We start from the raw sequence: 13,661 nt of genomic DNA, 5'->3' as shown, positions 1-13,661 counted from the left end.
ACGTCCCCTGCATCGGCAGGCGGACTCTCAACCACTGCGCCACCAGGGAAGCCCAGGTTCCATTCTTGAAACAATGGTCAGTGAGAGTGAACAAGACCGTATGAGAAGAACTAAGGCTATTTTAGCCATTTTTTTCTATCACATGTAATTTCTGATCAACGATAATTTTGGAAAATGTCTTTAGAGGGTTAATCTTGGGTAAAAGGAGCAAGTTTCCAGAAATATAAATTCTTGTCATTGCTTTATCACCAACTCATTATGCAGCCTTTTGTCACTTTATGCACCTCAGTTATACCTAGAATCTAATGTCATTATGTATGAAGATATGTGACAAAGTAGAAAAATGTATGTGCTCTAATGATTGAAATTATTCACAGTTAATTGGATATCCATTGGATATGCTTTCTGATAATACTGGAAAAACATTCTCAAAAGAGAAAGTCTTAAATAAATGTAATAGCTATCTCTGTTAGGATAGTGGGATTAAAAGATTTTTTCTTTTTCCCAAGTTGTCTGTAAATTTTTTATAATATATCTATAGTTTTAAGGTACATTTTAGAATTAGGTTTAGGGATATCAATACTATGGAATATTATTCAGCCATAAAAAGGAATGAAGTACTGATACATACTATAACATAGATGAACCTTGGAAACATTATACTAAGAGAAAGAAGTCAGACACAAAAGGCCACATGTCATGATTCCATTTTTATGAAACACTCAAAATAGGCAAATCCATAGAGACAGAAAGAAGATTATTGGTTGCCAGCGGCTGGGTGAGGGGGAAATGGGCAGTAACTGCTTAATGGGTACAAGGTTTTCTTTATGGTGATGAAGAAATTCTGGAGCTAGTTAGCACAACACAACATTGTTTTACAACATTGTGAATGCACTGAAAGCCATTGAATCATTAACTTTAAAATAGTAAAAATGGCAAAATTTATGTTATATGCATTTTACCACAATCAAAAAAGTAAATTAGATCTAAGGTGAATATCTAAAGAGATTGGCAGGCTGGTTTTGAAAGACATTATTTAATAGGAAATATTAAATTACACTGAAATTTCTCCCATTAAAATTGTGTTTTTTTAAATATTATATAACACTGGCCTGATACTGTCCTCTCAGTAGCAAGGACACAGTGAAGAGGCCAGTGGAAAGGTCTCATTACCTTTTTTTAATTTGGGGCCGAACCACTCTGACTAGCCAGTGTCTTTTTTTGCAGTGCAGAGGAGCAGGAGGGAACAATTTGGCTGGACCGCAGATACTCAGGAAAAGGCCTCCTCCCTCTGTCATGTGGACCTTAAATCATACAGTCAACATTAAATAGTTCAAACAAGCTAAAATGTTGAAGAGACTTCTTATCCCCAAAATATGTGACTTCCATATTCATGACTTCATATTTTAAAACTGCACGAAGCACTTACTATATTCCTTTAAAAAAATAATATGACTGTATTTGGGGTCATAGGTAAACCACATTTTCCACTTTTTTCAGGTCAGCTAGAATCTGATAGATTCTTATTAATGAGCGGTGGAAAGCCATCTCGGAAGTGTGGAATCCTTTCCAGTGGAAACAACCTCTTTTTCAATGAAGATGGCTTACGCATGTTGATGACACGAGATCTGGATTTATCACATGCTAGGTAATCATTTTTAAATGCTGTTGAAGAGCCACCTTGTAATATAAAGTAGCAGAACATAATCAAATCAGAAAGAAGCAGAGATCTCAAGGACGAGGCCTTCCATTGTAAATGCTGAGCTTCTCTCTTGTGAAAGACTCCATTAAGACACAATTTATATAATTTCCATTCTAAAACTGAGAGAGATTTGTACAATAACTGGATCAGAAATGAAATGCAGCTAAACGGACAGAGGTTTATACCTGGTCTTCTACATGGTGGATGACCAGGAAATGACAACGTTTAACTCACTTTAACTTCAAGAAAGTAATGTTACATCTTTATCCACCTTCTACAGAATACTTTTCATTAGCACTTGGACTATGTAGAAGTTATTTACCATTCTTAGGAGAAAGCTTAATTGAAATACAATACATCCACAAATTATTCACAGTTAATTTTATATCCATTAGCAATTTAAGAACATCTAAAGTGTAGCCTTATGGTTTATAAGCATTTCTTTCCAATGATTTGCTCGTACATTCAAAGCACTCATTTTCTAAATCGAGCACAGTCACTCAGAAACAAACATTTTAAACTGGCTCAGAGGATTATGTCCTGTCAAGATGTGTATCCCTTGATCATTTGATGAGCCAAAAACCTAGCCAGTAAAATAGAAAATACAGTTTAACATGTATAAAATGGAACCCTGACCTATTTTTGCTAGTGAACAAAGAAATCATGTTTCATCTTTTGAAACATTTCAGAGTATCTTAACATACACTGTAACATATTTATCTTCTTCTTCCTCCTAAATCTTTCATTTACTGAATTATAAATTTGATCATGCTTCATAGAAAATACAACTCTATCTATGAGATAATAATTTTACAGTTATAGAAAACAAGATTTTATTTATCTCCATCCTGTTTTAATGCATGTAGTTTGTTTCTCTTTATTTAAGATTTATCACTGGCAGCTGAGTTCTGTAATTTAGAAATTATTAGATTTTTCCAAATAATTCTAACATGGTTTATCTATAAATCAATATAAACATTTTCCCAATACAAGTAGACAATGTGCTAAAAGTGTTTCTCTGTAAATGATTATTGTTTTTATAGATATAAACTTCACAAGGCACTAACCATGTATTTTTGTCATTAATCCAATGTTAAAAGCTCCATTATTTATCTCATCTCAGTAGCATGCTGTATAAGATTTGCATATATTGACCTCCATATAAAATCCCAATTTTCTCAGGGTTATGAGGTAAATGAATGCCCAGTTAGTGGAGATGGGGGAGGGGAGGAACCCATGAAGAGTGCATGATTTTATATATAGAACTGCTAACTTTTATTGTAAGCCCCAATATATTTCATATGTTTGACGTGCATCCATAATTGGGTATGTGTGTTGGGTTGCATGTGAAATTCATTCTGCATTACCAGCTAGCACAGCGGCCAGACCAGGCACCAGCAGCTCGCCTGCCAAAGATAACATGTGAGCTGGTTTTCATTGGCACCCCAGCTGGTTGCTGCCACTCTGTCCACCTCCCTGCCAGCTGGGAAGATTGCCACTGGCTGACTGCCACAGTTCTCGATGGCCAGTATCATCCATCCCAGACCCGGCAACAGTCAGAGGCTGGCACAGCCCACCACCACCACCACCCCACACTCATGCTCTCCTGCCCCTGGCACAAAAGACAGAAGAGAGGCTCAGGTTTGACACACCTCTCGCAAAAGATGCCTGGCCTTTCACAAAGAGGTGCTTACAACTGGTGAATTTAAATGTGTCTCACAAAACCAACAATATGAGATCTGGAAAACTACTGGTAAAACCAGGTAATGGATGATTTTGCCAATAAATGGCGTAAACTACATTGATTACGTTCTTCCAGTTTCAGATACTAAGGACAAGGATACGAATTTATCTTGAATAGCTAGCAATACACACTCCCAAACTTGGACAGCCTTTGGACCCCTCCCATCTTCTTATAGAATAGCCAAGAGGGTGCAGTGAATGCTCACTTCCCTCAGACTCTCCCCTCTGGAGGAGTGCCAAATATAAATATGGGTACAGAATAGCCTTTTTCAGACTTCACATTTTATTAACTCCCTTTCACATTAAAAAGGGAAGTCAGGCTTTGAAACAATTGCTTCGGACGTTCATTAAATCATGATATTCATTAAAGCTATATATTCCCCCTATTATCCTGTGCACTTGTCTTTTGTCAATGGTGTGAATTTTCACTCAAGTAAAAGTCTACAGTAGATTTTACTCGTATCAGATTTGTGCAGTTCTTCATGAGACTGGGATGTGGTAAAGGTGTTCCAGACCCCAGGAGCCAACCTGTGCTTCTACAATATTCTCTCAATGGTGGCCTCTCCTGGAGTCTCCTTCAAGAGTTCCTTTTCAGCAACTCCAGCAACGTTGGCAGGTACATAGCCCTGGAGATACCTTTGAAAGCCCGTTCTGCTTCTACACGTCTCCGCTGGTGGCAACCATCTGAAAATGGGCACTTCTACAGTCCCTGGGTAATCGACCAGGTCAGTCCCTTTAGGATTAACTGTTACAATGTTGTCACTTGAGCTAAATATGGCTTTAGAAAGCAGTTAGTCCAACCCCTCGCTCAGGAGAGGAAGCCCAGTACCCACAGTTGGGTGACTTACGCAAGGGCACACGGCTAGATTAGATGTGGCATTTAGGTTCCTTTCATTCTCTATTCGTTCAACTGCCTGAGCCTATAAAAACAAACGACGCAACAGAAGACCCAGGTTCCGCTCATAGAGGATTCTGCCATATGGATAGAGGGACCTTATCAAGCGTGATACGAGGCTATAATTCTCTGAAAGGAAAATGTGCAAATTAACATTGGTGCCGCATGCAGTAGTTTCCCAATCCTCTTTCCTAGCCTTTAAAGAAAGAATAAATAAATCTCCCTAACATCCTTATGGACAGTTCTAAAGGATCTTCATACATAATAATATGCATATCAAATAGAACTCAAAGAACCTGTTAACAAATGGTAGAATCCATGCAAAGAATTGGAACTGAAATGCCTTAGGGTACAACTGTCCTTAAATAGAAATTTTACATGGAAAATAATGTACGCCAAACATTGCGTTCCCAGCTTGGGTACGTGTAGTTTCCAAAGGCACAGTTTGGCCCATGAAGGCTGTGAATGGTTTTGTCAGTCTTTCAATTTGTTTCTGTAGCTTTTTGCCAGGTGGGCAAGCAGACCACATAAACAGGAGCATTCTGAAAGGCCCTCTAACATTATGCTTGCTGTATAATGCCAGTTCTGAGTGATCTGACAGATAAAAACAAACAAACAAAAAGGAATGAACTTTCTCCTATCTCAAAACCAAATTGAAACGTTGTTTTTTAAAAAATATATTTCAGATTCTTATTGGAGGAAATATTTCTGGTAATACAGTCTTGGAGGATGATTTCACAACTCTGGAAAGTAGGAAATGGCTGCTTCACCCCGGAGGCACCAAGATGCCTGTGTGTGGCTCTACTGGTGATGCCCTAGTCTTCATCGAAAAGGCCAGCACCCGTTATGTGGTCACCACAGACATTGCTGTGAATGAGGATTCATTCCTACAGATAGATTTTGCCGCCTCCTGCTCGGTCACAGACTCTTGTTATGGTAAGTATTCCCTTTCCAGGTAGAGGGACAGAGGAGTGTAAATGGGCGTCCAAGGCTGCCTCTGTCAAAGGACTATACTACACCTCCAAGAAGTCAGTAAGTAAAACACAAGTGTGCTTTCAGTCAAAACATAACTGCATTCTTGAAAATGCTGAGGATAAATTGAGTTTTAGACGTTTATTATCTTTTTCTTTCTTTTTTTTTTTTGCGGTACGCGGGCCTCTCACTGTTGTGGCCTTTCCCGTTGCGGAGCACAGGCTCCAGACTCGCAGGCTCAGCGGCCATGGCTCACGGGCCCAGCCGCACCACGGCGTGTGGGATCTTCCCGGACCGGGGCACGAACCCGTGTCCCCTGCATCGGCAGGCGGACTCCCAACCACTGCGCCACCAGGGAAGCCCTAGACGTTTATTTTTTAAAGCCTCAGAATGTGAGCTTATTTTTAAGCATATGTCCATGAAGACTTCTTTTTTTATAAACAATAGCCCCCAATTTATCTTTTTATACATCCAGATTTTTTAAGTATCATATTTACAGAATAAAGGGTTCTCATCATATAGAGAATGTCAGAATAAGCAATAGGATTTACACATACATTTGTATTTACATGGGTTGTAATTCATAGGGCTTTAGATTAGTCCAGTTATTGTCTCCTTTCCATCTCCCAGGAATCATGAAATTTTGTTGTTCCTGTTTTGTCTGATACTTTCTGCCACTGTGGGTCATAGCATATTCTAAACCACTGTGATTGTGACCAGTTTGCATCTTCTAGGTTATGCATACCTTACACGTGCGCACGCGCACACACACACACACACACACACACACACATACACACACACACGAGCCTATCTTAGGAGCTATAAAAACTGACATCTCTGCATACTTGAACCCTTCACTGGAATTTGCAGATCTGTCAGGATTCTGGGGACCTTCTTGTCTTTCACCACCCTGTATCACTATTCTTCCAAACTAGAGATCCAAACTAGAATGTTCATACTAGAATGTTTTAGATTCTTGGGGTCCAAAATCTGGAGAACTTGGTTACTTCCAAGGTCCTACAAAATCCAGATTTTTCGTATTTCCATTAGTGTGAACTTAATGGACAGATCTAAGAAGGAAGCCCAGAAGAACTCTTTCTACTTCAGACTCAATCAGTCAACACTAAACTAGTCAGTAAAGGTGGAACTTGGAAAAGTATAAGGTACACAGCCTGTCTTCACTAGGTACAGTCTAGTTGAGGAGATACTTCAGAAAGTGAGTCCAATAAATGACTAAATCCAGTGCTGTATGGAGTGGTACTAATGCAAAATGTAATGAGAGTTCAGCCGAGGAAGCGATAACCAATGGATGGCCAGTCCAAGAAGTTTGGGAAGATTTCACAAAGAAACTAAGTCCCAAGTGGGCTTTGATGGTTAGAGTGAATTTGAAGGGTGAATGGGGAAGAGAGGACACCCCAGGCTGGGCTGGCAGCATAAAGCGGGAATTCTCCTGGTCCATGGGTAAACCATGAGCAGACCAGCCTGAACAGACAATATTTGCATCTAACGGAGGAGAGTAGAGTGCTAATTTTGAAAATAGATAGGGACTTTCGGGTCCTAGACACCCACTCCCTCATCAGCATAGGAAGTCAGCTAGAGACCAGGGAGGTGAGTTATGACATGGTCAGCATGCAGCAGAACCAGGACTGAAACTCTGCCTTCATAAGCCCAGTCACATGTGCTTTCTTCTGTAGGCTGGGTAAACCTCTTGAAAAGATGGAACTGAATAAAAAAATGAAAGAGGAAAGTGGCCAAGAAGAGTTGGCAGCAAATTAAGAAGGGCATTAAAAGGCAGGCACAGGAATTTGTGCTTGACAAGGTCATAAATAAGAGGGCACAAGTGCAGGGGATTGGCATGGTGGGTTTTAGGGAGATTAGCCCAGGAACCAATGAAGGTGGGTAGAGAAGAATCCCAACAAAAAAGTGTTAGTGGTTGTCTCTGTAGGAAGTGATGAAAACCTGAATTACATGGCATGAAGAGAAAGGGCATGGATAAAACTAGTATGAGACACTGCAAACCAAAAGGAAAGAAGCAGCAAACCTCAAAACCAGGTGACATGTTGAACATGGAGGGTAAAGAAGAAAGGAGTAAAATTTCTAAAATAATTTCTAAATTTTGAACCCAGAAAACTAGTGCAAAAGCATTGTCACTGATAGTATTTGGTAGTTAAGAAGAGATGTTTATTTATGAGGGAAAATGATGAGTCTTTCTCTAGTTTGGTGAAAACAGTTTTAAGTGGTGGTATCCTTTAGTGTGGAGGGCTTGCAGTGTCGAAAGCAGGAACTTTGTCTATGCTGTGCATCACAGTATGCCAGCATCCAGGACAATGCCAGGCTGAATAGACATTTGCTGAATGAATAAAATCAATTTTGAGACGTAAAATTGGGAGATTTGGGCACAGAGATGAGAGTTGAAGCCCAAGGAAGATAGGTGTAGAATAGAAGGCCAGAAATGGAGTCTGGAAAGATGCCCGTAGCTAGGCTAGTTAGCACAGAAGTCAGAGGGAAATAAGACAGGAGATTCAGAATAATGTCCTCCAAAAGAAAGGAAAGTTTCAAGAACCAGGGAGTCATCAATAATGTCCAAGGCTATAGGGAGGGCAAGAACAATGAAGACTGAGACAGGCCATTGTATTTAACTAGAAAAGGCCACCAGGAACCTTAGGCCACCAGGACCAGTGAGTGGTCCCACGCTGGCTGCATGAGAGAATCCCCTGGGGAACTTAAAAGCTCCCAACACCTTGGCCTGCCCCACAAGAGTGAAATCCCAATCTCTGCAGGTGGGACTTTGGCATCAGTAGTTTCTAAAGGTACCCAGGCGATTTCAGTGTGCAGCCAAGACTGAGAATTATGGTCTTAGGCAGTTTCAGTAGGGAGGTATGGGCTGAAGTAGTTTATAAAGTCTTAAGAAGGGACCAGAGAGAGAAATATAAAACATAGCATAGCATATAGGTTGAATGTTTTGGAAGAAGAGAAAGGAAAGAAAGAAATCTCTTTCCATAAGACCCACAGCCTGACTGCCTGCTTTGGCACGAACTACATGGCCTTCAGCTCCCTCTTTATGCTTCTCTGATTTCCCAGTATATTCCATAACACAGCAAAGCAGGATATATAAGCAAAAGAGATTTGTCAATTTCTTAGGAGTTTCACCTATACCAGAGAAAGTTTGGCATAAGTTGGTCAGGATCCCTATAGAATGCTTAAATTTTGAGAAAGCTGCTCAATATTTTTAACTATTTAAAAAGTAGTCATTATAACATATGGTTACTACGTTCTGTATTTGTATGTTAACCTTTAAACAGACAAAGTATAGTTATTGTAATACATAAATTATATCTAATTTATATAATGTATTTATATAATATATATCCTATAACTATTAGATTAAATAATAAATATATAAATTATAACTATTATTATTATTGCTTTAACTGCATGTGAAGCAGTAGATTTGTTAGAATTGTTCTGAAAATTTTGCAATATAAGAAGTGATTCAGGAAAAGTTACTTTATGTTTCACTTGATCATATCCCCTTAACAGAAAAATTATTTTAAGATGGAAAGTTAAAAATAATCACTAGTAATATACAGAGGAAAAAATAAAACCAGGAAATACATTTGGTGAAAATCAAATGATATTTGATTGAAATTAAAACATATGAAAACATAAGTAATTATGGTTCCTGGATCTGCAGATATGTATTTCTAACCAGAATAATGCTTCCTGTTTCAGCTATTGAGTTGGAATACTCAGTAGACCTTGGATTGTCATGGCACCCATTGGTAAGGGACTGTCTGCCTACCAATGTTGAATGCAATCGCTATCACCTACAGCGGATCCTGGTGTCAGATACTTTCAACAAATGGACCAGAATTACTCTGCCTCTCCCACCTTACACCAGGTATGGATGTTTCTGCATGTAGTGAACCCGAATGTGATATAATTTGGCATGTCCTGTTTCAGCACAGTAAGTTTAAATGAGTTACATGAGATTTTTTTACTTGTTGATGATATTGCCATGCATGAATTATTAAAACGACCTTAATACGTAAGAAAGAAACCAGTTTTTGTGATGACATTGTTCTGTGTTTTCCCTGAATCCAGGCCTTTTCTGACTTTTAACTCTAATATTTTTTTAAATGGCATCTGAAAGGAAACAGTGGCCAGGTCAGTGAGCTTCTCCAACTTAAGTCACTATGCCAAGAACAAGTCTTAATGGATTTAAATGGAGTCTACTTTCTGTCAGTCAGACTACTGTAAATATAGCAGTGAGTGGTATCATATAAACGGATGTAGCATATAAATGTGTATTAAAATTACTGTCTGCTTTTGAAATTTTATTTTGAAAAGTATCTTGAGAATTATCACCTGGAATGTTCTTTTATGTGAAAAACAATTGTAAATGCTCCTTCATTGTGTCTTTAAGAAATGACAGTGGCTTAATAAATCCACCTGGTAGATGCTGGTAGAGAAGTTAAGTCTAAACTATCTGTGTATTTGCGCTCCTGCTTGAGTAAAGCAGAGAACTCACCTTGCCTAGTGGGGTAGTGTTACACGCCTCTCTCTCTTTTCACCATCTAAGTAGAAAATGGTAATCAGTTGCTGCCCTTAAGAAAGAAGCAAAGCCAGCAATGCAGTCTGTGGAACAGGAGTTATAGTTTGGGCTCATTATTGTTCTCTCTCACCTCCCCACAAATGAAAAATGAATAAATCTTCCTAGGAAATGATCGTAAAATTCAGCCATTCATCTAGGGCTTAACTTTTCCTGGGATTATCATAAATGGGATGGGTTCACTTACTAACAGCCTAGGGTTCCTGTACAATTGCTGGCTCAGGGGTGCAAGACTATATCAGCTGTCAGCAGAGTTGCCAAGTTTAAATGAGATACATGAGATTTTGTTGCTCGTTAAAGGTATTGCCATGCATGAATTATTAAGGCGATCTTAATAAGTAAAATAGAAGAAAAACCTCTATTAAGGTGGTAGTCTTTTAAGTCATTATGAATTCTGTGAATTATTACCCAGCTACTTGGTAGCATTTTGCAAACAAACGACATTCCAAGATATACTCCAGCTCGTCATTATGCCCTTGAGTCTTTTACTCAAGAAAAATAATTAATCCTCATCTGTTAATCTATCTTTTGTCTCTTACACATACCCATAAAAATTTTGACCCTTTCAGATGATATTTGAAAAATCTGATGAGCATGCATTTCATCTTGTAATCATATTGAAAATATGCAGTTTGTTTATTATATTACCCTCAAAGTTCATGTTGTACAATGGTCTTAAAGGCAACACTACTTTATAACAAGGCCCTTTGGGTAATTCAGAAAGAAACGAGCATGGCTGGAACCCAAGTCAGACCCCCTTCTAACTGTGCTTTGCCATGTGCCAAAGATCATTAGAACAATGTGCCAGACTCAGAGCACTTTGCCTCAAACTCAAGATAGCTCATCTATACTATATCTGCTCTTTCATCCAGTTGCTTTTTAAATGTGGTGCTTCCTTATTCTGAGTTGAACTTACTGCCTCAACATCTGCAAAATACTGGGACATCAGTGTTTATGTCATTTGCCAGGACAGAATTGAGGATTTTAGTTTTTAGTTCTTCACTATAAACAAACATGATGCTGACAAGTTAAAGCCATGTGCTAAGTAGGAATTAGGAGTGACTGTGACAATATGCCAACTGTAGTTTGTCCACTCACTTATCATGTGACCACAGAGCTAGGCTCCCAGTATTGTTGGCACAGTGGTGGAAACAGTCAACCGAGGTTGGGTGTCCACAAATTGACATCAAACCGTTAACCAAACTGAAATGACTAGTAGTCATCAGTAGTGATTATTCATGCATTAAGCCATTCATTAAACGAGTATTTTTTAAGTATTTCATTATTACCTAGGTCCGTGTGAGAGGCTGAACTTAGCCCCACCTCAAGGAACTTTTAGTCTAGTGCGAGAAAGAAGTATTAACCAGAAATCACTAGTAATCAGAGAAGTAAATATGAAATTCAACTCTGAAAAGTGATGGAGATACTTGCATGGTGCTAAGAGACTACACATCATAGAGAGATTTGTCTTGGTCAAGAAGGTCAAGGAACACTTTCTTGAGAAAATAATTGTAGTGTGATGTGAAGGAAGGATATGAGTTAACTAGGAGAAGAGTAAGGGGAAGAGTGTTCCAGGTAAAGATAACACCCTGTACGAGGAGGAAGCAGGCATATTTGAGATGCTGATAGAATGGATCAGACACCAAGAGAGAAAGAAAGTGGAGTGAGGTGTAAGATGGTGTCAGACCATGGAGAGTCGGCCGTACTAAAGATTTAGGGGTTTGTTGGACTTCCCTGGTGGTGCAGTGGTTAAGAATCCACCTGCCAATGCAGGGGACGTAGTTTCGAGCCCAGGAAGATCCCACATGCCGTGGAGCAGCTAAGCCTGTGCGCCACAACTACTGAGCCTGCTCTCTAGAGCCCGTGAGCCACAAACAAAGGAAGCCCGCGCACCTAGAGCCCATGCTCCTCAACAAGAGAAGACACTGCAATGAGAAGCCCGCGAACCACAACGAAGAGTAGATCCCGCTCGCCACAACTAGAGAAAGCCCATGTGCAGCAATGAAGACCCAACATAGCCAAAAATTAATTAATTAATAAATTAATTGATTTTAAAAAAAGATTTAGGGGTTTGTTATATGGATGCAGGAAGCCTGCTAAAATGCTTGGGGATGGGGAGACATGATCAGATTTGCATTCAGAAAAGCTTATTCTAACTGGAGAACAAATTGGAGGGGATAAGAGTAGATGTAAGGAGGCCCTTAAAGAGACAGTGACTGCTGGTAGCTTAGACTAAGATGTGGCAGACATGAAGAGAAGTGAAGAAGTTCAAGAGAGGGAGCTTCCCTGGTGGCACAGTGGTTGAGAGTCCGCCTGCCAATGCAGGGGACACGGGTTTGGGCCCTGGCCCGGGAAGATCCCACATGCCACGGGGCGGCTGAGCCCGTGTGCCACAACTGCTGAGCCTAGAGCCCACGAGCCACAACTCCTGAGCCCACGTGCCACAACTACTGAAGCCTGCGCGCCTAGAGACTGTGCTCTGCAGCAAGAGAGGTGACCGCAGTGAGAAGCCTGCGCACCTCAACGAAGAGTGGCCCCCGCTCACTGCACCTAGAGAAAGCCCGCATGCAGCAACAGACCCAACGCAACCAAAAATATAAATAAATAAATTATTTTTTTTTAAAAGTTCAAGAGAAATGGAGGCAATAAAATTGAGCTTAATGATGAAATGCATGTGAGACAGTGAAGGAAAGGGCAATGTTGAAGATGACTCCCTGGTCTCTGAGTTGCAATACTTAACGGATGCTGGTGCTTTTCATCAGGAAAGCAACAGTGAGACTAAACACAAGATACATCACACTGTGCTCCAGACATTGCTCTGTTGAAACCTAAATAAATTGGGGTAGATAGAATCATAGTCCCTAATCCTCCACATTTACACTGGTGAAGTTAGATCTTCGTGAAAGAAAGAAAAGAAAAAGACCAGAAAGCATTGCAGTTTAGTGGAGGGCTCCCACTTTTCAGCCCTGTGAGCTTCTAAGCAAGTCATTTCACGTCCCTAAGCTTGAGTTTCCTTATCTGAAAAATGAAGATATTTTTTACCATATAAAAAGCTAATCAATGTGCCTGGAAGTGTTTGGGACATTGTAAACACTTACTGAAATGTAAGTCGTTTTTACTTTTATGAGTTAACTACATAATCACATTTGTTAACCATAGCTCAAGTGTATTACCAGATTTCAGTCAGACTAAGAAGTCGTCCTCAGTTAACTTAACAAGAGTGAGCCCATAGTAATGGTAGGACGCTATCTTAAGTTTCTGCCCTGGAGCAGGTTACAATCTGATTATGGGAAAATAAACAACTTAAAAATAATACATGCTGAGTATAATTTAGAGCTTCACTGAGGAATGGGCTGGAAATGCTGTAGGTATTGAGAGATGGGAGACAGTGTTGAATGCCAGAGTTAGGGATTCAGGAAAAGATGGGCTCTGGCCTCAAAGGATGGCTAGGACTTAGGTGGGTAAGGAAAAGAACATCCTAAATTAGGGGAACAATGTGAACAGGGCATGTGAGCCTGGGAGAAGCACAGAGGTTGCTGATTAAAGAGGGAGCTCATGGGGCTTCCCTGGTGGCGCAGTGGTTGCGCGTCCGCCTGCCGATGCAGGGGAACCGGGTTCGCGCCCCGGTATGGGAGGATCCCACATGCCGCGGAGCGGCTGGGCCCGTGAGCCATGGCCGCTGAGCCTGCGCGTCCGGAGCCTGTGCTCTGCAACGGGAGAGGCCACAGCAGAGG

The 13,661-nt window shown here is 40.2% G+C and overlaps 1 protein-coding gene across 2 annotated transcripts in view; it reads left to right on the top strand.

The window, feature by feature from the left end:
• RELN (reelin) overlaps window positions 1-13,661 on the top strand; it is a 538,742-nt gene that overhangs the window by 472,486 nt on the left and 52,595 nt on the right. For both annotated transcript variants that reach the window (XM_024115956.1, XM_024115957.2), the window contains exons 43-46: window positions 1,501-1,648; window positions 3,912-4,170; window positions 5,027-5,276; window positions 9,048-9,216. In XM_024115956.1, coding sequence (XP_023971724.1) covers window positions 1,501-1,648; window positions 3,912-4,170; window positions 5,027-5,276; window positions 9,048-9,216 — 826 coding nt within the window. The remainder of the gene's footprint in view (window positions 1-1,500; window positions 1,649-3,911; window positions 4,171-5,026; window positions 5,277-9,047; window positions 9,217-13,661) is intronic.

This window comes from Physeter macrocephalus, chromosome 5 (assembly GCF_002837175.3).
Source record: "Physeter macrocephalus isolate SW-GA chromosome 5, ASM283717v5, whole genome shotgun sequence".
NCBI classification, from domain to species: Eukaryota; Metazoa; Chordata; class Mammalia; order Artiodactyla; family Physeteridae; genus Physeter; species Physeter macrocephalus.
Note: the sequence above shows the minus strand (reverse complement) of the source record. Positions and strands in the feature narration are given on the sequence as shown.